Consider the following 27,617-nt stretch of genomic DNA (forward strand, 5'->3'; position numbering starts at 1 on the left):
GAGGGATTGGGCGGGTGAGGTCGTGAAGGTTCTGGAAAGGGCTCGGGGCGCGGAGCGTTGGGGCGGCTGCGGAGCCATGGGGCCGGGGCTGTGGGCGGCGGTGCTGGCCCTGGGGCTGGTGCTGGAGGCGGCGTGGGCTCAGCCCATCTTCCCCAGCATCAGCAACAGGGCTTTCATCAGGGAGTGCGTGAGGGTCCACAACGAGTTCCGCCGCCAGGTCGTGCCCGCCGCCAGCAACATGCGGCAAATGGTAGGGAAGGGCCCCGGGCAGGCGGGGCTGGCGTTCAGCCGCCGCCTCGCTTCGTCGGGGAGAAGGGTTTGGAGGAGGCTGGAGTAGGGTGGGAGCTGCATGGGCAGTGCCTGGCGGCGAGGGAGAGCCTCGGCCTCTCCTACTGGAGCGCGTTGCGCTGGGGCAGGGTGAAGCAGAACCGAAGGTGCTGGAAGTGGGAGGGTTTGGTGGTTAGGGCAGTTCTGTGCAGCAAGAAGAGGTAAATGTGGTAAACTGTGTGACAGCTCGAGGGGTACTGTTCGAGGAAGGCTTGGGAAGAGGTGCTGGTGGCAGATAATATCTTTGCAGGCATGGGTGTGAAGCCAGAATGGCAGCTAGGGAGGATATAACCCTGGAGGTCAAGAGGCTGGTTAAAGACACTGTGCTTAGTGTTCAGGAATAGGAAAACCAGAAAAAAAAAAGATGAAAAAATAAATAAATAAGGATTTGGAAACATTGTTAGAAAAAGCAACAGACCTTAGGAAGAAAACCATATTGGCAACCACGTGGAGATGAAGAGTGAACCAAAACGTATGTATAAAGCCCAGCCTAGGCATTGAAACCCAAGATCTTTTATATAAGACATAAAACTATGTACTTTAAGGATAGAGGAAACCTGCTGAAAAACGGTCATGAGTGGAGCACAAATAAAAAGGGTGTTTGTTAAATAATCAGAAGTTATGTTATAGACTGGTGATAGACTGCAAAGAAATAATAACTAGCAGAAAGAATTATTGGCCAAACAAGCATTTATTTTATGACACTAACTTTGTAAAGTGCTCTTATGTGTATTTAAAACATTACTGTAGGATAGGTAAGTATTTGTTGCTGAAGAATCTCTTAAAAATACATCTAATATTTTTTCCATCTGAATCTAGAGGAGGTGTCCATTTTTTACTTTAACTTTTATGTAAATAATGGAAATCCTGAATGACCTGTTCAATAGGAAAAAATACCCCAAAAGTTTCATGCTTACTGACTAATTTCTTACCTGAAGATAAAAGTGCATTCCAAACATCTTTTTTGGTGCTAGCAAGTGCATGTACAAAGTTAATTTTCAACAGTGAAGGGAAAAAAATCCTAATGTAATACATTCCTATTTCTCTGCTGCCATAGGAAACATCAAAATAAAACATGGGTATATGCCTTAAACAAGCAAAAGCGTTGTTGATGTAACTCCAATATATAATGTCTGTCATTGGTATATCATGATCTGTATGTGCCTACTTTATCACCTGACTGGTTTTATCTGACTGTTTGAGATTCTCCTGTAACTTGACATTGCACAACTATTTCTACTTTAATGTTTTGCAGAGCTGGGATGCAGCTTTGGCAAGGACGGCCAGGGCATGGGCAAATAAATGCGTTTTTAAAAGTAACACGTATTTAAGTAAGAGATATCAGTGTCATCCTACTTTTGAATCTGTTGGAGAGAATATTTGGATTGGAAGTTATCAAATATTTGATGTTCAGACTGCCGTTAGCGCATGGTATAAGCATAACATATTCTACAATTTCTCACTGCACACATGTATTAAGAAATGCAATCATTACATTCAGGTAAGAATCATTTTCAGTAAAATGCTATGAGCAGTTCTTGTATAGTACCTACCGGATAAATCAGAGACACTAACTAATACAGAATTGTGTATGGGGTTTATAGTGACTGGCAGCTTACTGTCTTCTTTGCCAATCTCAAGGAGTGGCAATAGTGCAAGCTACCCCTACACTGGTCTACTCTCTTTTATATAAAATCCTGTAATAATAATCTATAATTCTTTCCTGTAGGATTGTTGTCACTGAAAGCCTCACTACTCATTTAATTGTATCAGTACTATGTGAACTCTATAAAATAATTGCTCCAAGTTCTCCAACTGCATACCCGCACGCTTCTTAATTCTGTACATTTGGAGTTGCTGTTAGAAGTAAATACAGTAATTGCAGAATGCTTTTGAGAATTCTCTAACAGAAAAGTTAACATGAGAAAATTGTATCCTCTACACATCTAGTAAGAAAGGAAGACCAAAAAACAGAGCATCCGCAACAAAAGAGGCAATTTGCAATACATTTCTGTCAGTGGTAATTCCAACAAACTTAATTCTGTTAAGAAAATAGTGCTTTTCTTTGAACACTTAATATTTTAAATGGATTTATTTATTGCTGTATTTTAAAAAACAAGCATTTGAAAACAAACTAGTATAAGTTATGACCAAACATAGAATAAAATAGTTCAGTTAGAAGATCCCTTCAAAGATCATTTAGTACAATTGCATAACCTCTTCAGGGCTGTGAAAAAGTTACTGAAAACATTATCCAAATGCCTCTGGAACACCAACAGGCATGGGGCATCAACCATCTCACTAGGAAGCCTGTTCCAGTGTTGGATCACCCTCACAGTAAAGAAGTTTTTCCTTGTCCAATCTGAACCTCCCCTGCTGCAGCTTCGTGCCGTTCCGACATGCTCTGCCATCAGTTACAAGGGAGAATAGACTGGCAGTTCCCTCCCTCATTAAGAAGTTGTAGGGAGTTGTAATGTGAGAGTTTAGATGTTTTGTTCTGCCTTCTACATTCTTCTACATATTCAAAAGCGAGGCTGGAGAACTTGCATTTTGCTTTCTGTTGAGCAGTAAATCTCTAGAAGATTACAACTACCATTTAAAAATCTGTTGTTTGATCTTTTCCTACAGAGAATTTTGGAGGCTTTTGCATGTTTTTCTTGGAGTGATACTGGACTCTAAGCTTTCTTTCCCCCAATTCAGGTTGTTTGCTTCTTGCTTGTTCTACATGGTTAAGTCCAAACAAAATAGTCATGCCTTTCAGGCAGGAATATGAAGGAAACTAATCACTGGGAAAAAAAAAAAAAAAAAAGCAAATTACATGGGTAAAACACCAGTGAATGTGTAAAAGTACACATTTCTTAAAAGTCAATGAGCAAAGACCCTGCATGATCCAGGGGCCACCATGGTCTTGGAAGGTTTGGACAAAGAATTGAAAATGGATACAATTTACAAATCATAAACAGATAGGCTTTGTAGACGTGCTGAGAGAACCATGATCCAGAAATCTCAAAGCAGCAGAAATGTGCAAAATGCAGACTGTTACACCAAGGGCCCTGAAACGCTGTCCGTAATCTTGGACTCAGGTAGTTTCACATTAAACACTTAAGTCCTTTTCTGAGAAAGATTAGGTCTTCTTAACATAACCACTTCTAGCCGTTAACACTGACAAGATGGAACTTCAGGGGACATTCATTTTGGGGGATGTTCATTTTGTCAGTCTGAGGCCTGCACTATCAGAAAGTGATAGTAAACCACTCTGTCTTTGCTTTCCAGAAGTAAAAACAAAGATTATCCAGATGTTCTAGGTATATAGTTAAAAGTTCTTCACTGAATTCAGTGCAGTTTGGTTAGTCATATGCAGGAAGAATCTCCCAAGAAAAGGCAGAGGATGCTCAAATTGGAAGTGACAGTAAACCATCTTCACTTCAGTAGGGCAGATAACGCTGTTTAGTCTGAATTGTGCAGTGCTAAAGCTTTCAGACTTGTAGTTACCATTTACTTGTAGACCATTTCCAGCACACATGAGAAGCCCTTCTTGCAGTCCCAAGTTATGAGTGCTTAAAGCTCCTATGTAAAGGAGCTATCAGGAAGTTGCCCCCTAATTTCTTTGGAACACAGGGACCGTGAAGTCAGTGATGCTTACTGAGATCGTTCTATAGAAGATTCTGGAAACTTGCAGCATAGATCACATAATCTTGAGGTGTGAAAATTTTAAAGTTCATCTTAAGATGCTTTCCTACCAGCATTTTTTTTTTATGAGAAAACAGATGTTGCAAAATGAGGGTAATATGTATGGTCTCTTAAAACAACTTGATATTTCCTAGATATTCAACTAGGTTGCTATCGAGTGTAGTTTTTAATTTATTTTTAAACTTTTTTTTAGGTTGTTTGGGACAAGTCATACAAACTAGGCTGTGCTGTTGTTTTTTGTGAGGAAGTTGGAGGAATAAGAAATGCAGCAAATTTTATTTGCAACTATGGACCAGCGTGAGTCTCTGTTTTAAATATTGAGAAAATGAAAGTAATTGTAAAAAAGTTCACTGAAAGTAAAATGGGGTTTTCATTTATTGTTACCCTCGTAAATACCATCAGAGAGAGTGATGGTTGTCTGATTTAGTTATGAAGAGAGCCATGACTGCTAGAACATGTATTTGCTTGTTTTTTCTAATCTGTTAACTTTACTGATAAAGTCATTCTGTGCTGATCTTAAGCAAATCCCAAACACTGGCTTGTGCTCCACTTCATTGATTTTTTTTTTTTTTACTACGAACCAGAAGGAATGAGAAAGTTGCTGCAAGCAACTGGAATTGGAGCTGAAATTACCTCTTGCAGTTCTGTACTCTTTTTATGCAGTTGGCTTTTTATGCTGTTTCAGCTTTTTTTTTTTTTTGTATCTTCAGAAATGAGTTGATAACAGCCCAGTTGTTAGATCTGTTGCTTTTTCTTTCTGTGTAAATGAGAAAAATAAAATTATACTACCATTTCTTTCAAATTTAATAGCTGTAATTGTACCAAGTATTGTTTAGGCATTAGAAAACACTAAAAGATCAATGAAAGAAATTGCTGACTGAAACTGAAACACTAACTCATTTTACAGTTAAATCAATACTCTGAGGAAAAAAAAAAAAAAAAATCCAGCCAGTACTGTTCCTAAAGCAGTAGGAGCTTGAAAATACAGATTTCAGTATTTCAATAAATTTCAGTAAAAAGTCTGAAAGAAAAATAGTATCTTTTTAAGACTCTCTTCTTCTACATGGACAGAACAATGACAATGAAAAGAAAGATTTCAAAATTATTCCAAGGTTTTTAATGAATTGTGAGCAGCATATTGTGTTTTCAGTGTATTTACTTCAACACATGATTTACTTAAAAATATATGAGGCAACCCGTCGCATAGAAACTTTTATTTTTCTTTTGTAGTGGTAATTTTCTAAGAAGACCATATAAAGAAGGAGTACCATGTAGTCGATGTTCAAAAGGGGACATCTGTAGATATAAATTGTGTAGTAAGTAAAAGCAAATGCAAAATATAATATGTAAAGGAAAAAATAGAACCACCTACTTAATAAAGACTTGCAAACTGTGGTTTGCTCCTTGCTGGTGCTCTGGCAGGTCCAATTTGCAGGTAATTGTAAACAACTCCTAAGGCCATTTATATTCAGGGAACAAATACATTGTTCACGATACTGAATTTGAATAATTATTAGTGATAATTATCAAGTGTCCATTTGATTATAGACAGGCATAACTCATGATTGCAGTTAAGTGTATTACTTTGCACTCTGATACTTTGCTGACTTCATTAGCCATACCAAAGAAATCAGCATCTACATACTTTTTCAAGTAGTATTTAGCAGATACTCTTGAACAGTCTAATGGGTTTCAGAGACTGCAAAGTTACTAATCAGTTGTATTAAAACTAAAATATGGAGATTGCAGTTAAAGGGACTGTATGGGGCTTTATTTTCATTTTTATATGGGGCTTTTACCTATCAATGTTATTATTACAAGCAATAATATCTTTATGAAGTATTTCAAAGTATTGCTGTTTCAGTTTTATCAAAACATTTTGGCTCTTTTATTTTTAAGGTTTATTGGTGCAAATTCTCAGGTTTGTCAAATTCTCTTTATTGTAAATCTGATTGGTTAGTTTTAACTAACTAGTAAAAATTTAAGGAGAGAAATACTGGCTGTCTGGTACAACTGTTTCTTTTTTTTTTCTCCTTTTCCCAGAAAATGCAGAACGTGATAAAATTATCTGTACGTATTACAATTTCACACGACTGTATATATTCCTTATTTGCTATAAATGTATGTATTCCCAACAAAACTTACATTTATATGTTTATTTATAGATTACTCAAGATGGCATCCGCCTTGGGAGTTCAGAATTGTATGTGATGAGGCTTGTATCACGCTTATAGTTTCAAGAGCATTGTTGGTGTTTCTTGGTTTATTAATTGCTTTTTTAATCAAAAAGCATTTTCCAGACATGGATATGTCCATATAACTGTATTTGAAATACATACTATGTTCTGAAGATAATCTCTAATGAATTAAGCAAAAACCTTTTTGCCATAACTTTAAAGACAACTTCCTTTTCAAGTAATTTTGTTACTACTTTATGCTGTTTATAAAAAGATAACATGCTATAAAACTGAACATACTTGTAGGTAAGACCCGTGCTGGGAAAACATTAAGCTAAAGATGGCATCTGATAAGATCTGAAGTATTGTTTTTAATTACCAAATTTACATATTCAACTGAATTTAATTACCACATTTGCATAGTATATTCCTGGAATTCAAGGAGAAAATTACTTATCAGTTAAATAACTGTTACGATTCATCCTAAGCCAATATTTGAAGTGACAATTGCTGAATTTGGATGCTGACAGGAAGTACATCATATTATGTACTCAGTCCTATTTACTAGAGTGACAGAATGTTCCAACTAAAATATATAAAGTAAAAAGGTTCTGTAGAAGCAGTTCTTTAGAAATCTTGATGTTTAACAAGTTAGTACAATTTGGTTTTTATTCAGTAATGTATTTATTGTTCCTCCTTCAAAATAAAATGCCAAACCTTGTGTTTCATTTGTAAACTTTTTATTTTCTTTGTTTTAACCTGTACTGTTATTTATGCATAAAGTATTTCCTGTTCTGTAAGTGTTCTAAAATTTTAATAATAAATTTTCTGTTATTTTTTTCTGGAAACCTGCTTAAGTCCTTTTATTCAACACAGATTTTATTCTTCTATATCTAAGAGAGCAAGTCTTTAATTCATATGCTTTAATTTCACTTTCTCTTAAAAACAAATTATATTTACACAAGGATCCAAAGCTGGTTTTGTTACCAGTTTAATAAAGTAGATTTTCTTAATTGTATCAGTTTTATCTAATAAATGCTAAAATAACTGTTAAAATACATTATTATTGGGTAATGTTTCACCGTTATTATAAAACAACAAAAAAAAAAAAAGTCAAATTCTGCTATTTTCTTACTGTTCGGAACTCAATCTGAACTTAAAGGAATCTTCCATGAGTTTGTCTTTTGGAACAAATTTGTTTTATATTTCCTTTCTTTGTGTCTATGATAGACAACTCAGATCTAAAACATTACAGATTTAAATCATCAACTGCACTGGTATTTTCCACTGATTGCATAAAAAAATAAAATATTATAAAAGAGTCTCAAAGAAAATAAGCTAGACTTCTGTTGTAGATTAATTTAATCAGACATGATAGCTTTTTCTTCAGTTGGTTTTCTATTCTAAAATTACTCAAACACAGAGCAGACTTTAAATATATTAGCCTTTTATTTAAAATTTGGATTACATTCTCAAATCTAGGAGTCTAATACCTAAGACCATAAATAGGCAACTCCTTCATACAAAATTGCACAGTATGAAAGTTCCTGAGCAGCAGCTCTTCCCAGTGCTTTAGCTGAAAGTTAGGTCTCTGAAGACAAAATCTTCATTTAGATGGCTTCTTATGGTTGTAAAGCTTAATTTCGAACGTTGTAAGGAAAAAGATTGCTTAGTACCTGCAATATAAAATTTTGTGCATGGATGACCTAATTTTCTATTATACTTTGCTACCGAGAAGAGTTAGAATAACTATAGTCTCAGTATTGTGAGGCACTGGAATGATATATCTACACACTGACAGGCTGTTACCATCCTCAGTGATGGTTCTTGTGTCCACACAAAAAATACTTTGCTCCGTTCCCTAATTTGCCTAATACCCTAATGTCTTTGGGAGGAAGTCTAGGTGTGGCTGAGAAGGTAGTTCATTCCAAATAACATTTTTCTAAAAACAGCGTGGAGGTGGACTGTAATGGCTTTCTGTATCCTCTGTCAGGAGATTCCTGAGTATTTTTCAGTAATATTCCAATAGTATTATAGTGGTTCTTGAATATACACATTTTCATGCTACTGCCATGCACCAACTATTTCAGGTGTTATCCTAAGAAAATGGATGTACAATGGACAGCAGAAAAGCCTTATTTTTTTGAATCTTCTCATTTAGCACCTTGAAATTAAAAATAAAGAGATAACCAGAGATGCAGCACAGCTAGGCATACACATGTACTCTGCAACAAGCTTCCTGTATCTATGTTGTTGAGATCATTCAAAATCCCTCATTGTGCACAACCCAGTGGAGCTTCAGCTCCATGAAGGAATGACAGGAGCACAGAGAGGTTGAGGTTAGAAGGCACCTCTGGAGGCCACCTTGTCCATGCCCTTGCTCAAGCAGGGATACCTAGGTTGCCCAGAACCATGCCCAGATGACTTTTGATATCTCCAAGGAGGAAGACTTCACAACTGCTTTCAGCAGCCTGTGACAATGCTCAGGCAACCTCACAAGACAAAAGTCCATCCTGATGTTTAGGTGTAGTCTCCAGTGTTTCAATTTCTGTCCATTGCCCCTTGTCCTGTCACTGGGCACCACTTGTCACTCAATACTTGTCACTCAGGAGACCACTGTCTTCCCCAGCATTATCACTGCCTATTTGTCGTGACTTTGGTTTTCAGCAGGCCTATCACCAAAGGGAGGAGACAGCCTTTGGCGGATGTATCACACATCCCTTATTCTTTGGTTGGAAGGAGGGTGTGAAACAGGCTGGGCTTGAAGACCAAAGAAGATGTGATAAAGGGCCATCTTTACTGGCAGGAGGTAGGCACCACAAGGTTAAGAACAACTAGCAACCTCTTGTACTTTGGTCCATATGGCATCCCCGTAGACTGTTCAGAGAGGTCAGCAAGCTGCGCATTACAGTTCTGCTCAGTTAGGCTATGGGGCGTAGTTGCAGTAAGCAGCACTGTACAAAGTGGCCTAACCAAAACAACAGTAAAACAGCCTGCAGTCCAACCACACTCATGGCCTCCCTTGTTAATTCTAAGATTGTTTATACCCTCATTACTACCAAAATAATTGCATAAATACATAAATAAATAATGTTTATATCCATTATGTTTCTACTTCTTACTATGTTTCTATTCTTCTATTTTTGTTTCTATTCTTATGTTTCTAGCCATTTTAAAATGAAAGGTGCAAAGTGAGAAAGGGGAACCTAACCATGGGATCTTTTTTTTCAAATAATTGGGCTGTACAGCTTCCTGCCCATGCCACACTCATTGTGCTAAATCTCACTTGAGATTTATGCAGGGACAGGCAATGTTTGTATTGTCCAGACAAATACTGTGTGGATATCCAAATCACAAGGCTTCATTTTCATCTGGTTTATGAGAAAGGCTGATTAATGCTGGTGAAAGATTATAATTCTTTTTATGAAAACATCACTTCTAGATGCTTATGGGCAGACAGCACTTCTACTTTAATTAGATGTAATCACTAGATGGAGCCAGAGTCATCTTCTCCAAGAAAGCATCTTCCAGGAGTTTATACTCGATGATCCTTCCAACTCAGGATATTTTATGATTCTGTGATCTTACAACCCGGACTATCCTGCATATATCAAATTTTTCTGCTTCAAAAAAGTCTCAGTTTTCAGTCTCCAAGCAGAACATTTCTGCTGCACAAATATAAAACTGCTAGATCACTGGATTGCTAAATTAATGGCGCAGTTTTACTACATTGCTAATAATTTTTGTATGAATTGCTTGTCAATGTAATATAGTCATGTTTTTACATAAAGTCCATCTGAGCAAAAGCTTCAGATTCTTACAGATTTCCTGTGCCTTTTCAGATAATAACTGTCAGTAAACTGAAGTCAGTTGGGCCTGGCTTAGCAAAGAGGCAAGATAACTTCTAAGGGACAAGTAGGTGATGAGCCTTCATCGATGTTCAGTTTAGAAGGAGGGGAGGGGAGCACTGACCATAATGGTGAGGCCCCATCACTCTTGCCAATGCCTACACCCCATTTCTGGGACAGAGCAAGACAGCAGATGAGAATAGAAACTCTGCTAGATAAGTGACCTTGGCACTGGTAGCGGTACACCAGGTGCCAATTGCAACAGGCTGCAGGGGAACTGCTGCTGCCTGCCTGGAGCACCTCCTGCCCTCCTGCTGCACTGACCCTGGGGGCTGCAGGGCTGCTTCTCACACCTCTCTCCCAGCTTTGTTGTTGTTGTTTTTGTTTTTGTTGTTTTTTCCTTTCTTCAATCTGCCCTCACAGAGGCACAAACAACATCACGTATTGGCTCGTCTCTGGCCAGCATCGGGCCCCTTATCTAGTATGGGGCAGCTTCTGGATTCTTCTCACAGAAGCCACCCCTACGGACCCTTGCTACCAAAACCTTGCCACATAAACCCACTACACTGTGATCTTTCTGGGAGAGTTTCAAAGCACTGGAAACTATTGTAAAACAAAATGGGAAGCAAGGACAAATCTTGTCCTGATCCCGCTCTGTCCAAGTCTATTGTGCCTCTGAGGGCTGCAACCATCCCCTACCACCAATGTCACCCACTAAACCATGTCCCTAAGCACCACATCCAACCTTTCCTTGAACACCCCCAGGGACGGTGACTCCACCACCTCCCTGGGCAACCTGTCCCAATGCCTGACTGCTCTTTCTGAGCAGAAATGTCTCCTCATTTCCAACCTGAACCTCCCCTGGTGCACCTTGAGGCCATTCCCTCTAGTCCTATCACTAGTTATCTGTGAGAAGACGAAGACCCCCAGCTCCCAACACCTTCTTCTCAGGTAGATGTAGAGAGCAATAAGGCCTCCCCTGAGCATCCTCTTTTCCAGACAAAACAACCCCAGTTCCCTCAGCCGCTCCTCACAGGACTTGTGTTCACCAGCTTCATAGCCCTTCTCTGGACATGCTCCAGGGCCTCGACATCCTTCTTGTATTGAGGGGTCCAAAACTGAGCACAGTACTCGAGGTGTGGCCTCATCAGAGCTGAGTACATGTACAAGGGGATGATCATTTCCCTGATCCTGCTGTTTACACTATTGCTGATACAAGCCAAGATGCCATTGGCCTTCTTGGCTACCTGGGCACACTGCTCGCTCCGGTTCAGGTAAGTATCGACCAACACCCCAGATTCTTTTCCTATGCACAGCTTTCAAGCAACTCTGCCCCAAGCCTGTAGTGCTACATGGGGTTGTTGTGACCAAAGTGCAGGACCCAGCACTTAGTGGTGCTGAACCTCATCCCATTGGTCTCTGCTGTGAGGGCCCCTCTGTAAGGGCTGTGGTAAGCCTGTCAAACAAAAATAATTGTAGGTCCCCTTTTTGTTTCTCTCCCAAAAGATCCAAAACCTCAGAAGGTGCCCACACTGTTGCCTCTTGCAGCTGGTCCTACCTTCATGAAATCGGACAAATCATGGCAGGCATAAGGGGAGGAGGCTGCAGAGAATTAGTAATGCATTAACATCCATACACATTCACAGAGATAAATATTTAATTGCATGACTCCCATTAAGGGGATAGATAGATATAAATGTTGGGGGGCTACAGGTTTGAAAAAAAAATAAAATTAAATTAACCAGCTTGTAGAACAGCTGGTGAGAATACAAATCCCAGCACTGCCCATCCTACTGCCCCAGAAAGGGGTCAGGCTTGGAACTTTACCTCAGGAGTGGTAATCCTACAGCTTCTCTCCTCACATGAGCACAGAAAGCTCTTCCAAGAACTTCAGCCTATTAGATAAACAGGTGGCTAGTGAAGGTGAGAATCAACACCCTCATTTATGCTTGGGATTTCAATGTCATACTTTTGCTAAACACCAAATTAGAAGCTTAGAAGGTTCCACAGCAAGCTGCTGCTTAGGAACAATTTTTATTGATTGATTGTTTGTTTGTTTTTGTCCTGGCGGGGACACAAAATTTAATATATGCAGTTCTGCTAATTCCATTTATTCCTAGAGTAACTCTGAAATGGAAGAAAGATTCTACAAAATAATTGCAGTTGACTTGGCACAACTAAGCTGCACAGTAGGAAAAGCACCTGAACAGCAGATCTGTATTGTGTCACAGCTACAATTTTTATGGTTGACAGAGGTTGTAGCAAAGTTGCTGCGCAGCACCTCTTCAGATAAGACCTGCAGCCACAGAATGGCTTGGCATTCAACCAGGATGGAAGGCATTCAAAGAAAAGGCAGACATTTAAGTGTGGCAGTACCCCTTGGCAATATGCGTGGCAGATGCGTGTTCCTCAGCTTACCCTCAGACAGCCAGCGGTGATGTCAGATGGTTCTGTACCTTGTGAAGCAATTCCACTTCCTGTTGCTCTGACACTTTGAAGAGCTTCCACACCCAGAGGACTACAGAGAAACTGCTTAGCAGCATTATCTCCACCTAAGGGATATTTCTTTTAAAAACTTAAGAAAAAATACCGAGAGCATTGAAGAATTATGAAAATCACATCTTTTTTTTCTGCAGTGCTCTTACTGGATCTCTTTGCCTGCTGTCGTGTGTATGCACAAAATCCCTTGCTTGACATTGAAGATGCAGAGTTCATTAAAGACTGTGTGAGTGCTCACAACAACTTTCGATCCAAAACGAATCCACCAGCCAGCAATATGTTTCGCATGGTAAGGAGGAGTTTGTGATTGCTTTGAAAATTAACATAGATGGTGCTGCTGAGTTAGCCCACCTTACTCTCCAGTTGCTCTGTGTTTTCCTTTCTGTTTCTGTCAATGATTTTGGTACTATATCTGATAGTTCTTTGTAGGAAATAAAAAAGCAATTAATTTTCACAGTACTGTTCTGTCTTATTAATTGGAAGAGGATTCATTGTCTGGGGACAGGTTGCAGCTCTAAACTTCAGCCATAGCAAAGGACTGTGTTACAAAAAAATATACGTAATGTTCAGTTCTCAGCGTTTCAATTATCCTTTTCAAAGAGGGACAGTAATCTTCCTTATGTTAGTCCAGCTTTCATACAGGGAAGCTGCTTGGCATTAGAAAGCTCCTGAAAGGCAACATGGCTTATTGAAAATCTAGCACCTCACCTTGTGTCTTCCAATCTAGAATCCGTATTGAAGAAAGGGGGTTGCCCCTTTAGACACCCGTATAGACACCTCATCTTCCTTTGCTGTGCTGTTTGGAGAGTAGGGATACCAGTAGCTGGGCTGGAAAACAGATCTTCCCATAAACATAATGGATACCAGAGCAGGCCATGGATAGGTCTCAGCTTGCTCAATGGAGTACATAAGGAATAGGTAGAGAGATAGCTGGGGGAGGCAAACCCAGTCACTTTACAACATTACTTTGAACCCTCCAGCAGTGCCGCTTAGCTGAAAAGGAAGTTAGATGCACAACTGCAGCCTGATATAAGTTCTGTGAAAGGAAGTTCAGATAACGATGTAAAAGTCAGACTACTCAAAATGTTAATTTATTGGCATTTTGTTAAAAAATAAAATAAAATAAAATAAAATAAAATGTTTGCGTTAGAATGCTAGAAAACAGGAGTGAATTTAGCTGCTCAGACCAAAGATCGTGCAGTCCTGGAAGGAAAAATATACAGAAACTCTTGAATGAGAGGTGCTACGTTTTATTTAAAGGCTTGTGATGGGTTTTTCTTGCATGACTTTTTTTCAGCCTATGCAAGCTTCTATCACCCTTAATATCTTGTAGCAAAATTGCAGTCTTAACTACATGATATGTAAAAATCTCCTTGCATTTGATTTGGTCTTGCTAATTGCTAGCTTCCTTTGATAGTCTCTGATCCTTGTGCTGGAAAGAGCAAGTAATCATTGCTTATTTGCATACTTCACAAGACATTCAGCTGTCTCCGCAGAAAGCTACAGAGCATCCGTAGTATTTGACAATCCCCCATATTCTCTGTGCCCTTGCCAGTTCTAGTGTCCCTTTTTAAGACGAGGCACTGCACACAGTATTTAACAGGACTTCTTCAGTGGTGAACTTATATATTTGGGTTCATTCTCCAGTCCCTCTTGAGGAATTTCTAATACTTTATTTGCCTTTTATACTACTGCTAAGCATAGATTTACAAGCAGTAAGAGTCAGCTCCAAATCTGTCATGAATACTAAGTCAAAATTATTTTTCCTCCTCATGTGCCTTTACTTGTAATTTTGTATACTGAATTTGACCTGCTATTTTATTGCCGAGTTATCCAGCAGCATAAAATCTTTCTGTAAGTCTCACAAACCAGTCTCTTCATGGACCAGGCAGCTTAAACACTGCTGTCCGGCTCTAAGTATTGTAAAAAGTCAGATACCACAGGAGAGGGATAGATACTACATGTCTAGCAATATCTGAGGGAGAAAGACGAAGAAAAAATTTGTTGTGGGAGTTGAAAAGACAGGGAAAGAAACTGAATGCAGTTCAGTGGAGTCAGGGGAAAAGAAATCTTTGCAATCTTCTGTTTAAAACTGTTTGAATCCAACTAAGTCACTGCAATGCAGTGTTATTATGTTTTTTTTGTGTGTTTGTTTTCAGAGTTATTATGCCTAGTATGTTTTCTTTCCTTTGTACAGTCCTGGGACCCTGCTTTAGCTAAGTCTGCCAAAGCATGGGCAAAGAAGTGCAAGTTTCGGCACAACAGCTACCTTAAAATACCACAGCAGATGCACCCCACCTTTACTTTTGTAGGAGAAAACATCTGGACTGGCACAGCCTCCATCTTTTCTGTGCATGCAGCTCTGAATGACTGGTTTAATGAATTCAAAAGCTACGATTTCAACACCCGTAGCTGTACTAGAATATGTGGTCACTATACACAGGTGAGTTTTTTCTCTGTCTAGTTGTTTATAAGTGTAATGGTTTCGGAGAAAAAATACAGGCTTAGCCCTGCAGTTTACTGCTGGATGAGATTGGAACTATATTCTGAGCTGCAGGGGAGTCTGAGCCCTCTGTTCACTAATGGTTGAAAAGGATTATCCCCCTAACAATGTCATGTTTCCAAGGGAGCCAGGTAATAAGTGCAAAACCACCTAATGGTCTCAAGTCAGACTCTGCTCAAGTCAGGTCTCTGCTGTACTTTGAGCAGTTGATGTTGCTCCTGTATTGTCTGTTTTAAGCTGCCACAAGATCCTTCAGTTCAGCCACTAGTTCCTTCTGATTCAATACTGTGAATTCTGGTTGTTTTTTGAGTCCTTCAGGTGCATCACATATTTCACTTTGCCTTTCAGGTTGTTTGGGCAACAAGTTACAAAGTTGGCTGTGCAGTTCACTTCTGTGATACAGTAGAAAATTTTCAAGGACTCTATAGTGCAGCGCATTTTGTTTGTAACTATGGGCCAGCGTAAGTCAATTATGGCATTTGGGGTTTCATTTTTCTGCTTTTTAACTAACCTATAACTGACCTGGTATCAGATGTTACTAATGGCAGGAGCAGTTGTAACAAATTTCTGAAGAAGCTATGTCCACATGTTAGTGGGTCCCCTGTCTGTTTATAAGGTGCTGGGCAGAGTCTGGGCTGCAGAAAATCCCTTTCTAACAAAGCAGGTGAGCAGGCTCAGGCTGAGGGCACTCACCATCAGCAAGATAAAATTGCCAGATAAAATTGCCAGATAAAATTGCCAGATAAAATCTGTTTTGAGTTCAGTCTCTGCAGGAATAGTAGGAACGGTGCAATTGAATTAATTGCAGAAGTAATTGCACGTCAAGTACTGTGTTCAGTTTTGGCCCTTCACTACAAGTAAGATACTGAGTTTCTGGAATGTGTTTGGGGAAGAGCTGGTGAAGGGGCTGGAGAACAAGACTCATGAGGAGCAGCTGAGGGAGCTGGCATTTTTAGTTTGGAGAAGAGGAGGCTGAGGGGAGACCTTATCTCTCCCTACAACTACCTGGAAGGAGGCTGCAGCAAGGAGCGTCAGTCTCATTTCTCAGGTGACAAGTGACAGGATGTGAGGAAATGATCTTAAGTTGCACCATGGGGAGGTTTAGACTAAGGACCAGGAATACTTTCTTCATGGAAAGGATGGCTAGGTACTGAAACACGCTCCCTAGGGGAGTATCCCTGGTAGAATCCCTGTCCATGGAGGTGTTTAAGAGAAATGTGGATGTGGTGGCACTAAAGCACAAGATTTAGTAGTGGACTTGGTAGTGTTAGGTTGATGGTTGGAGTAGACGGGTTTAAGGGACTCTTCCAACCTAAGTGATACTATGAAAAAAAGAAGACAATCCTCTAGTTTATTCCATGCCCTGTGATTTCTGGACATACATTTTACAGATTAATTTAAAGTATGTGTGGGTAAAGAGGGGCTAGAGGCAGATTCCTGTATAGTTAGTCTGAATAGTACAGTATTACCCAAGAAGCCTCCCCATGTCAGTGAAAGATTTAGTCTGATCCAAGAGGAATTTCAAATAATGATAATGATCATTTATTTGCATAAAATTATTTTTCCCTGATAATAGGTTACAATGGCAAATTATTCTAGCAATATGATGAAACCATGTATTTAAATTATTTTCCAAAGACAGAGTTAACAAAGTATTGCTCTTCTGCTCTGCAGGGGGAATTACCCAACAAAACCTTATGAAGAGGGACCACCATGCAGTAGATGCAGTAATGACAAGTGTATGGACAAGCTCTGTGGTAAGACTGAAGTGATCTGCTGTGACGAGCTAAAAGCATCACAATTATCAGTGGAAATACAGCAGAGGAGAAATGTGCTAAATGCATAGCGAGTCTGTAGCCCACCACAGACCAACGGGACTAAGCCCTGGTTAAAATAGTATAAGAAGGAATTGATTGGGATATTTTGTTATTTAAAGCTCCCAGGGATAGAAAACAGAGTTTCCAAAGAAGAGAAATATCAGACTATTTTTTGTCTTTTAACTGACCAAGAAATCAAATCTAAAATATCCCTCACAAATATTCCCATCTGTTTTTGTTTTGTTTTGTTTTTCTACAAGAAATAGTGTGTTTAACTTCTGCTTTCCTGCTTGTTTAATATTTTATATCACATTTTGCAAAAAAATATATAGTTTGGAACCAATCAGGCTGTATTGAAAAACACACTTACTTCTACAGTTTTCTGAAATACCACAGTGAAAGCTTGTTTTTCCACGTTTGCACCTGTGGACTTTTGTTCTTACACCTAGTTCCAGATTTGTCAGAAACAGTGTTTTAAATAATCAGAGAGTAAAAAGCATGCAACGATGTCTTAAATATGACTTTTGTACAGAGGTTTAATAGAGATGTTCTCTACCAGCCAGGCACTAGATAGCTTCAGCTGTAGAAATAATTGAGCATTTGGTATTCTTATTTCCTTCTGTGACATCCTGGCTGACTCATCTCGAAGTCACAAGTTGATGAACCACAGAAAAACTAGAAGCATCACAATGACTAGGGGGAGGGAGAGGAGGAAGAGAGCTTTTTAAGAGCTAGATCCTAGAACCAGTTTTACCATATTCTCCTATAGGACAAATCACAATGTCAGTAGGGGCACATGTGCAATCCTGCAAATGCATCAAAGCTCTTAGTAAAGATCTGTTTTTTTCTGACAAATTCTGTAGTTAGATTTGTCTGTCTCTAACTATATAAATTTGATTTGTGTATCAATTTAAAATAAATTTCAAGTCTCATTTTTATTTACTTCCCTCCTCCCCGTGCCACCAATACTTCCCATTGCAGCTGCTTCTCTTCTGCTTCTCCTCCTGCTCAACAAAAAGCACTAACCCCACCTCAGTGGGGAGCCCCCTTGCTGACTGAGTTGCCCCCTGCCAGACGCTTGCAACACCGACAGCACTGCTGCCATCAGCCAGGCAGCAGCACTGGCATGCCTTTTTATGCTAAGAAACATCACTGAGTGACGGTCACATTTATGTCCTTTTTCTCATCTCTCCACAGTAAATGCAGAACGTGAGAAGCTGATAAGTACGTATCCAATTCTCTTCGTTGCTTTCCTATGAGTGTGGCTAAGCTGGACAGGTTCTAACACCTCTTTCTTTGCTGTTTTTAAGGTTATGACAACTGGTATCCAGACTGGGACACGCAGCCCCGGCCACCACCGCGACCCCGTCCCCCCGGGCCTCCAGCCCACACCCCCCCAGCTGGGCAGCCACGTTCCTCTTGCGACAGCTACTGTCTTAGTGTCTTGATTTTAAGGCTGCTGTTTTTGGTACTGAGCGCTGCAGGTACTCTTTTAATACAGCAGAGGTTTCCACACACATTTATATATGAGTAATGATCATTTAAGATACTGATAGTGATCACACCACTATATCTTTGTCAGAGAATTGCACACATTTAAAAAAAAAAAAAACACTCCATTATTTCTCCATTATATTTCTGATGTTTACCCACCATAGAAAGATCTTCCTCTGCATTCAGGGAAAGAATTAAGTGGCAGCGCATAGAGTTATTGTAATTTATTATCATGGCTTCTATTTCTGTAAGAGCTTCTTAACTGTGGCTCAGGTATAGATTGCGGGAGGCACCATGCTGCCTCCAGCATATACAACACACTGTTGTATATATCAACAAGCCTTCTGGAAACCTGGAGCATCACAAAGACTTGTCTGAAGGGGCACTCTGGATCCAAAAGAAGCAATAACTCATTTCCATTAACTTTGAATTATCCATATACGACACTACATAAGTCTCCACTATCTACGACATAATTTGTCGTAGATAGTGGAGACTTAACTGTATGCATTCCTTTTTAAGAGCAGGAAGAATAAAGCTCGTCCTTTATTACACTTAGCCTGTGTGTGTTACTCTCCATTAAAGCTGTGCTATTGGTGGTTGTACTATTCTGTACTATCCAAGTGCTTGTCATATTTCTTGTCATATTTCCTGCACAATGTGCTCTAGGTGATCCTGTTTGGGGGGAGGGCAGACTAGATGATCTCTGTGATTCTATGATACACAGCAAAATTTCACAATGCAAGAAAACTCATAGTTAATTTCACCACTGTCAGTTCTTGTCTGCCGCCATCTGTTATACTAAGAGATAAGTAATGTTTTAAATTAATGGCTTTAAATAAAGATCTGAAGAATAAACATATATACATCTAGTTACTAAGGAATAAATAGTTTGATTAACAAAATAGTGTTCTCAAAATTATGCATCAAGACCTTAAAAAACAACAGAAGCAACAAACATCAGCAACAACACAATTATTGTGTTTGCCTTTAACAGACAGGACCTGAACTGTCAGAAGGGATATTGGACATCACATAACAACATGCTCAGCAATAAAAGCAGTAGAGGAAGAAGGGGGCAGAAGTGGCTTCCAAAGTGGCCACTGCTTTTCCCCCTTCCTTCCACACCTGCTGAGCTGTCTTTATCCTGACCCATGAGTTTTTTCACTTTTGTTCTTCCTGCTTTCTCCTCCTGTCCTGCTGGGGACAGGGAGTGAGCAAGTGGCTACCTGGGTGCTTGGCTGCTGGCCGGGGTCAACCCACCTCTCACCTCAACCCACCTTCTGCTGTCAGACGTGGTCTGCAGGGGAGCTCTGAGCACCATGTTTCATTCACATGATTCCCTCAGGAGGCCTTTTTGCCTGTAAGCAGCCTTGGGACCACAGGAGAAAGCCTGAACTTGATGGAGAGGCAATAGTTAAAGGCAACGTGAGGAAAGGGTGGTGAGTCTGGGCAGGGAGTGTTGGGCAGATGTGCCTGGGACTTCAACTCCTTCCTCCTGGCTGTGAAGCCTGGTGTGGGTGCTGGGCACCAGGCACGAGGCAGCATCAAGCTTCATGGCACCCAACTCTGCCTGGTGCTCAGGTCACGGGGAGTGATTAAAGAATTACTAATGCCTGGAAAGAAAAATGGGTAGCAACATGTACCACGAATGTGTGGTCACAGGAGAATCCCATCAGCAAGTGCAGCATGTTTAGGTTGTTGTTCTCAACCAAACTTACCCCTCCAACAAATCAATGTACAACCACAATGATTGCTCACGCTAGAGTAAAACTCACAGTTCACATCAATTATTTTTCATTGCATTTTGGCTCAGAGGAGCAGCCTTAACAGCAGTGCTGTTTTAATGAAAAACAGAAAAATTATCCAAAACTTTACTGCAACATGTTTTGATTGCTGTGGGTGGGAGGAAAGGGCCAAAACCCCAAACAATGAAAAACCAAAAGTTAGGAGAGAAGAAGCTTGCTCAACACAATTAAAGAAAAAGAAATTGAAAAGGAAAAAGAGAGAGAGAGACAAAGCCTCTACAGCTCTGATGCGAACTTGCAGCTTAATTTCCTTATTCTCTTAGCAACGCTCTGAAATATGACTCATTTCCTGTGACAAATGCCATATTCAATTACCATGGCTAAGATAAGTCCAGCCCACAAGCCTTCGAAGCAAAACGCTGCCAGTGGAGCCAAACCCACTTTATTCAGCTGAACTATTCTGCTCTTAAAGCTGGAAGACCAGAGGCTGAGAATCATGATGAGCAGATTTTTCACTTGCGTGCTGGCTTTACTGCGTTTCTGCCTTTCTGCTGGCTCCTATACACCACAGACATTGCCTGATATTGGAGATGCTGAGTTTATTGAGAAATGTGTGACAGAGCATAACAAATTCCGGTCTGAAGTGAGCCCACCAGCCAGCGACATGCTGTACATGGTAAGGGGATCTTCACTGCTTACATGCAAGCGGGCAGCACTGATCATTGTGGTTTTTGCAGTTCTTAAAGATGATTTCTGTAATCAAATGTTAAAAAAAAAAAAAAAAAAAAAAAAAAAAAAAAGGGGGAGAGCGGGTGAAAATTTATCCTGGAGTCATAGTAGCAATTCCTTTTTACAGCAGATAAGGCTCTGATTATCAGATGGCTTTATACGGTTGGGTACGTGTATAGTTTTGCCTGGCTCAGTTTCTTTATCTGAAACTCGAGATTTCAACCCCCAACCTGGTGCTGTAGCTGGTGCTGTGAAAAGCCTCCTCATTCCAAGGCATCGCAGCCCGGGGTGTGATTTATGTGCAGACCTCAGCACAACCTTTCATACTAGAGTTGGCGAGGGTGGAGAACATTGCCAAAAGGCTTTGAAGAGCTCTGATTTAGCTTTCTCTGCAAATCTCTCACGGCCTGAGCCAGCAGAGAGCTATTAGCAGTGGTTCCTAGGCACCGGGCTGTAGAGGAAGCCAAAACAAATGCAACAAGTGCGGCAGCACTGGGGGCTGAAGGCATCAGGTCCTGCACCACAGTGCCTGTCTCTGCAGTCATCAATGCAAAAGATAATCTGTCATGATTCAAAACATAGCCCAGCCTCTGCAAGTAGCCACCTCATGTTTAAGATGGTCTGTGGCACTTGGGAAGCTGTAAATGCATGCACAAGGTTGGCTTATGGGTTGTGAAGCTCATCTCTGCCTGATCTGGGAGGGATTGTTCAATTCCAGAAGCTTGGGAGCTGCCTCTTGTAACAGCCACCTCCTTTTGTGCTTTGGTTGGGTAATGCTTGAAACCTTTAATGCTAAAGGTTTCTTCTTGGGATAACGTGCAGAGGTCTTTCACCTGGACCATAATGATTGCCCTAATGCTGGCCTTTCCTCTTGCTTCCTTCTCATCATCCCACATGGCCACCACCAGAAGAGGACATAACCCCATTCACAGTCAGCAACACCTAAAACAAAGTTCAAAACCAGCTCCATTTACATTTCTAGCTCTCAAACACCAGAAAAGAAGTGCCTGTTAGGGGGGTGTAGGCAAGCAGCTAGCAAGCTGCTGACAGGAAACAATTTAGTTTCTCTTCTGCTGTGTTTTTTATTTCAGATTTCTTTAGTGGGGCATTAGGAAACCTCTCCAGTGTTGGCCCCAGATTTCCAGTGAACATTGCTTTATCTTTTTGAAAAGTAGATCTGAAATTTGTGGAAAAAAAGAGCGAATAAACAAATAAGAGTCATTACAAATAAAAGAAGAAGTAAAATCATGGTAGCTTTCATTTAAAGCACTGAAAAAAAAATCCAAAACACCACCACCAACAAAAACAGTCTTGAGTATGACCTCTCACAGGAATAATTTTACGTGGAGAAAGCAGTAAAATGTATGATCAAATCTTTTATGAAATTAAAAGTATTGAAAACCATATGTATATTAATTTTTTAACCAACTAAAGCACTTCAAAAAAGAGGAAAAGAAGATGACTTGTTTTCAAGATAACGAGAAAAAAGAAACTTCTGTTTCCTGTAGATAACTGTTCACCTAGATACGTAAAAGTGAAGAATATGAACTCAAGGCATTTCCACCTTCTAGAAAAAATATTTTTTAAAAAGAAAATACTAGACAGAAACTCCTTTAAGTACAAGTGACAAAGCCCCAACAGCTACAGTAGTAACACAGCTGTTAAAAATAATGATCTACTTTTTTTATTTTTTTTTCAACCAGACAAATGTGAACCCTTCTTCCCATTCACCCTTCACAGTCCCCCAAAGTACTGTCTAGGTCTGTTCCAAACTAGCAGAAAGATCCTCACTGCTTTTATCAAGGCTTTCACAGCAGTGACTGCTCCTGAATCACTTTTCACCAGTCATACAATCAGTTTTCCTTCCCTAAATCAATGAAAAACTCATCTGAGTTACAAAACTAAAACTGAAAAATGGTTCCTGAAAAAACACCCACCTCCAATTACTATTTTCCCAAACAGCAGAGATATTTATAGGCAAACCTCCCTTTCCTGTGCTTTTTTACTCATGCACTTGATTGCAATCTTTTTGGGTAAATGTGGTTTTGTAAGCAAACTATGATTAAAACTACACTTAAACTAAAGACCATTCCAGATTATAAATCTCTGCCCATTGCTTTTTCAGCCAGATGAAGCATTTGTACAAAAAAGGAAAAGTACCTTTACACTGAGCTGTTATTATTAACACTGCTACAGGATGAAGGAGAAAATAAGGGTGCAGACTCTTAAGCAGAATCTGAAAAACAAGACTGCAGAGCACTAAGATCCACCAATCACTGTCACACAGCTTTCATTGTGGTCTTCTTCTTGTGAGCTCACAGCACTGCCAGAATGTAAACTGCAGCCTCTGTCTTGACTTGCAGAAATGCTAGGAGTGGAAGACAACTTGTGAACAACACCAGATTTTGTTCATCCTATTTAAAAGCTATCATCTAAGGAATTATCAGCTATTCACTTCAATTAAGACCCTCTGCCCCCAGCCTTACCTTTCATATTCCATATCCTGTGTTTCTAGGCAAATTACTTGTGTGTTAGTTTTGTAGGAAAACTCCCACCCCAAATGCTTGCCACAGGGAGAAATGGAAGACATGGGTTAGAAAATAATTGCAAATCTCTGCAGATCTGTTTTCATGTGATCTTACAAATTTTTATTACTTACTAAGAGCATAAACTTTACACATATTATTTCAGTACATATATATCATCAATACCAAAAAGCTATATTATGTAAAACAGACAAAAAATCTAAGAACCTCCAAGTCCTTTTCCTCTATCACCATTAATGATACATTCAAAACAGCTTCTCTAGTGGTTCTGTAATTTGCAGAAGTAACTGAGAGATTTTAATCCATACATAGAAGGACAAATTAGGAATTTTCAGTACAAAAAAAAGCTACAGGCACACAGAGGTGGCACTGCGTTTCTAGCAGGCACAGCACTGTGTTTGCTTAATCAGGTTGAGTGCACAAGAAAACCCAGAGGAATCTGGCTACACCTCCGATGCAAACAAAAGATATTTATATAATCCAATGGTTTAAATAACAGCTCTCTGTAGGATTGAATAGCAAGCGCATGAGTGACTCCACAAATACAAATTCAGCGCTAACATTTGAAGCATCAACTATGATTGCCCACTACCCCAAAATCTTCCCTACATTTAACAAGTGACAAAATTCCCAGTAGACACAAACCTACAAGCCAATTTATCATGCAGAATTGTCTCAGCAGAAGCAAAAACCAGACTAGCCCAGGGCATATACACTTCTGAGTCCCAGCTGCTTCAGAAGCTGCTCCGCATTACCGCATTGCTTAAGTACCCAAGCCATTTTCTCTTGTCTTTATCTTGCAGACTTGGGATCCAGATTTGGCAAAGACTGCGAAAGCTTGGGCGAAGAGATGCCAGTTTAAACATAACACGTACCTCAGAGAGCCAGGGCAGACTCACCCCAGGTTTACCTCAGTTGGAGAAAACATCTGGACTGGCTCGCTCTCATTATTTTCTGTGAACAGAGCCATCATCTCCTGGTACAATGAGGTCAAAGACTACAGTTATACTGCCAATAGTTGTAGAAGAGTGTGCGGCCATTACACACAGGTAGGCATGGAACTTCTCCACCTGAACCAAGAACCAGCCTTGCCACTGGGACACAGGAATTCTAGATTTCTGTCCAAGATTCAACAAACCAAGTGCGGTAGTGATTTTTTGTGCCTGTATGCATGAGATGTTCTTACATCCCCACTTTATAAAGGAAAAGAGTCCTTTTTTTTTTACATCCCCCAGTTGTGTTTTGTTTCCAGGAAGAAAGCCGGACAGCCATCAAATGACCGGGTTTAGCCAAGCAGTAGCCTAAAATCAGGAAGCGGCAGTGGCTGTGGGCTGCAGTATGTGGTGGGATGAGGTCCCCCCTCTGTCAGACAGCCTCTGTGTGGCACTACGAGCTGTGCCAAAGGCTGATGAAATGCCCCCGCATCAGGCTGGGACACATGGGGCACTTCTGCTACAGCTGAGTGCTGCCAACACGTACGGAGATGGCTGCAGCTCCTGCAAGCATCACTTTTCCTAACCTTCTTTTTCCTAACCAGTATTCCCAAGGAGAAAGGACAAAGAGAGGAACGGGAGGGCTACTGCCACGCAACCCTGCAATTGTTAACCTTGGTTATCAGACAGCAGGGCTGCTCACAAACGGGCCTCTAGGGGTTGGATTTTGATCTGAGGCTGCTCAATACTTTCCAGGGAGATAAACTACTGCTCTCCTCTGCAAAGTTTGCCCAAGGAGCACTCCTCAGCCCACTTGCTGTACGACACAGAGGAGGGCAGGGCTTTTCCCTCATGCTTCAGGTGTTAAAGCAGATATTCGTTCACTGGCGTTCATGTTTGTCTTTTCAGATCGTTTGGGCTCGAAGCTACAAGGTTGGCTGTGCTGTCCACTTCTGTCCCACGGTGCAGTACTTCTCGGGAACCAATGCAGCACACTTCATCTGCAACTACGGGCCGGCGTAAGCTTTTCCATGACAAATATTTCACAGGGATTGGGTCCTGCCCCTTCTTCCTTCCCACAATGTGCAGCTTGATCAGATCAGCCCGTTTTTCACGTGTTTATGGGTCCCCGAAACAGAGAAAGATCCACACCTCTATCCAAGCAGCCTTTTTTCACTAAACAGGGGCTGTGTGTTGTAGCCAAAAAGCAGTGGCACTGATAGAAAGGGTAAAATGTAAGATACTGAAATGAGCATACTTAAGCGATCAATTGAAAACTATTTCCTTGCTCCTCAGTGCCAACGTGGCCGCAGACAGTTGCCAAGGTACAGACCCAGAGTCTAAAAATATTTACACATTTGCCTGCAGAATTAAACTTTCAGGTCAATGGTTTGGGTAAAAGTTTGCAGTGCTTGCAGCTGCAGCCTGAGCTTTATCAGACTTGGATTCACATAGCTGGGGCTGCTCAAGGCAAAAGTTTATCCAGAGGTCCTTCATATGCGTATTGGCTACAAACGGGATGGATGCTTTCTACCTTTTCCCAGCTAATCAATGCCAGCATCTAATTTCCACTAGAGATGGCTTTGGAGCTGGGTGAGCACACTGCAAATAGGCTAAGAAATGGGCCTGCTAAGGCCTGCTAAGAAATGGGGCCGTGTCACATCCAGCACTGCCTGCATCCTGCACATCCTGCCCTGGGCACACAGGGACATGGAGGCTCTGAAAATGCCTGCCGAGCCTCAGCTCCCAGCATGTGAAGACAGGATCCTGCCTAGGTCCTGAGCTGCCCAGCCCTACTGGGTCAGAGCATGAAGGTCACTGCCAGAGCACGAAGGCCCTGCCATGGGTGCTGGCAGCCTGGCCACATCTGCAGGGAATTTGGGTACATCTAGGGGTGGGGGGGAGTGGGGTGGTCAGGGAGGGCAGCCCAAAAAACTGTTCCCCATCAACGCAGGTGAAGCAAAACCCATGCTCAAAGGCAAATGAGCAGGAGGAATTGGCATCCTGCTAATGGCAGGTTCAGAGCAGTGTTACTAGTGTTACTTTCCTTCACAGAGGGAATTATGGCTGGCACCCCTACGAGACGGGAGCAGCATGCAGCAAATGCAAGGGCGATCAGTGTGCCAACAACCTGTGTCGTAAGTAGAAAACCCACCCTCCTCCACAGGCACACGCAGAAAGAGCACACAAGACTCTGGCAGAAGGCATACTGTTGTCCCAAACACAGTATGAAAAAAAAAAAAAAGTGCAATCAGAAGCCACCATAGCAGTGATGCTTAGGGATATTAAAGGTGTTAAAACACCAGCATCGCAAGAAGGAGAGGGGATTCCTGATGGATGGGATAGTTTGACATCAGCTACAGACTGCGGTTCTTAAATACTGGGGAAAATAAATAAATAAATAAATAAATAAATAAATAAAATAAACAGTAAGGACAACAACAGGCATATTGGCAGCAGGACGTACCCCACACATGTGATATAATTGTACCTGAGAGGTGAGTCCTCTCTATGCCAGCCACTATCAGGGGGCAGTCAGTAAGATGTGACCAAGCTCTCTGCAGCAAATCCCCAAGAGCCGCTGCAGGGCTCTCCTGAAGTCAACAGGTTCATGTTTCTGGTAAGAAATGTAGCTCCCATTGCTGTATTTCTTCTCTGCCCATTGTCAGGCTCATAGTTAATTCTCTTTTGTTTAGATCAAATTATTCACAATGTCTAAGCCTGCTTATATTCACTTCTTTTCTCTCTCCAGGAAACCCAGAGCGTGACAAAGTCATTAGTAAGTACCACAGATGTTTCTGCTTCAATGTGTTGCCCTCAGCGCAGTTACACCTAAAACCCGGTGATCTGTTTTCTTTCCAGGTGATTCCAAGTGGTATCCAGCCTGGGACAGACCTGCCTGTGATGAGTACTGCATTTCTGTGGTTGTTTTGAGGCTGCTCTTCTTTATTCTGACAATCCCAGCTGCCTGGATCCTGCCCAAGTACTGGTCTATAGCACCTGCCAGCGAGTAACGCACAGGAGACTGTGAGAACATTTGGGTTGATTTTTTCCTTTCCTGTTTGTAAACTACTAGAAGCACACACACACACACACAAATAAATTTAAAGAAAAATGGGTGGAGACATTGTTTGCATCCACGGCTGATTTAGAAATACAGAAATACTGTCTTCAATTCATGGAGGAGCCAGGAGAGCTGACAAGGAGCCTTCACATCGTTCAGAAGCAATAAAGTGGGTTTTAAACTACGCACTTATTTTTACAAAGCAGAGCAGTGTGGGAGGGATGGGGGGCATGGAGCAGCTGC

At 40.9% G+C, this 27,617-nt stretch overlaps 3 protein-coding genes across 3 annotated transcripts; all 3 read left to right on the forward strand.

The window, feature by feature from the left end:
• The first annotated feature begins 76 nt into the window (after positions 1-76).
• On the forward strand, positions 77-6,901 carry LOC116501882 (GLIPR1-like protein 1). Its single transcript, XM_032207504.1, has 6 exons — positions 77-250; positions 1,583-1,828; positions 4,211-4,314; positions 5,248-5,333; positions 6,061-6,087; positions 6,183-6,901. The coding sequence occupies exons 1-6, from the start codon at positions 77-79 to the stop codon at positions 6,335-6,337; spliced, it is 792 nt and encodes a 263-aa protein (XP_032063395.1). The 3' UTR covers positions 6,338-6,901.
• Positions 6,902-11,904: 5,003 nt separating this feature from the next.
• Positions 11,905-18,891, forward strand: LOC116501886 (glioma pathogenesis-related protein 1-like). Its single transcript, XM_032207513.1, has 9 exons — positions 11,905-11,965; positions 12,679-12,830; positions 14,739-14,984; positions 15,393-15,505; positions 16,719-16,801; positions 18,059-18,085; positions 18,172-18,204; positions 18,277-18,345; positions 18,878-18,891. Exons 1-9 carry the CDS (start codon positions 11,905-11,907, stop codon positions 18,889-18,891), a joined length of 798 nt encoding a protein of 265 aa, XP_032063404.1.
• A 1,644-nt stretch (positions 18,892-20,535) lies between these two features.
• On the forward strand, positions 20,536-27,390 carry LOC116498721 (glioma pathogenesis-related protein 1-like). The gene is made up of 6 exons (XM_032203087.1): positions 20,536-20,779; positions 24,182-24,427; positions 25,220-25,329; positions 26,366-26,448; positions 27,063-27,089; positions 27,173-27,390. Exons 1-6 carry the CDS (start codon positions 20,600-20,602, stop codon positions 27,322-27,324), a joined length of 798 nt encoding a protein of 265 aa, XP_032058978.1. The 5' UTR covers positions 20,536-20,599; the 3' UTR covers positions 27,325-27,390.
• The last annotated feature ends 227 nt before the right edge of the window (positions 27,391-27,617 follow it).

This window comes from Aythya fuligula, chromosome 1 (assembly GCF_009819795.1).
Source record: "Aythya fuligula isolate bAytFul2 chromosome 1, bAytFul2.pri, whole genome shotgun sequence".
Lineage (NCBI taxonomy): Eukaryota > Metazoa > Chordata > Aves > Anseriformes > Anatidae > Aythya > Aythya fuligula.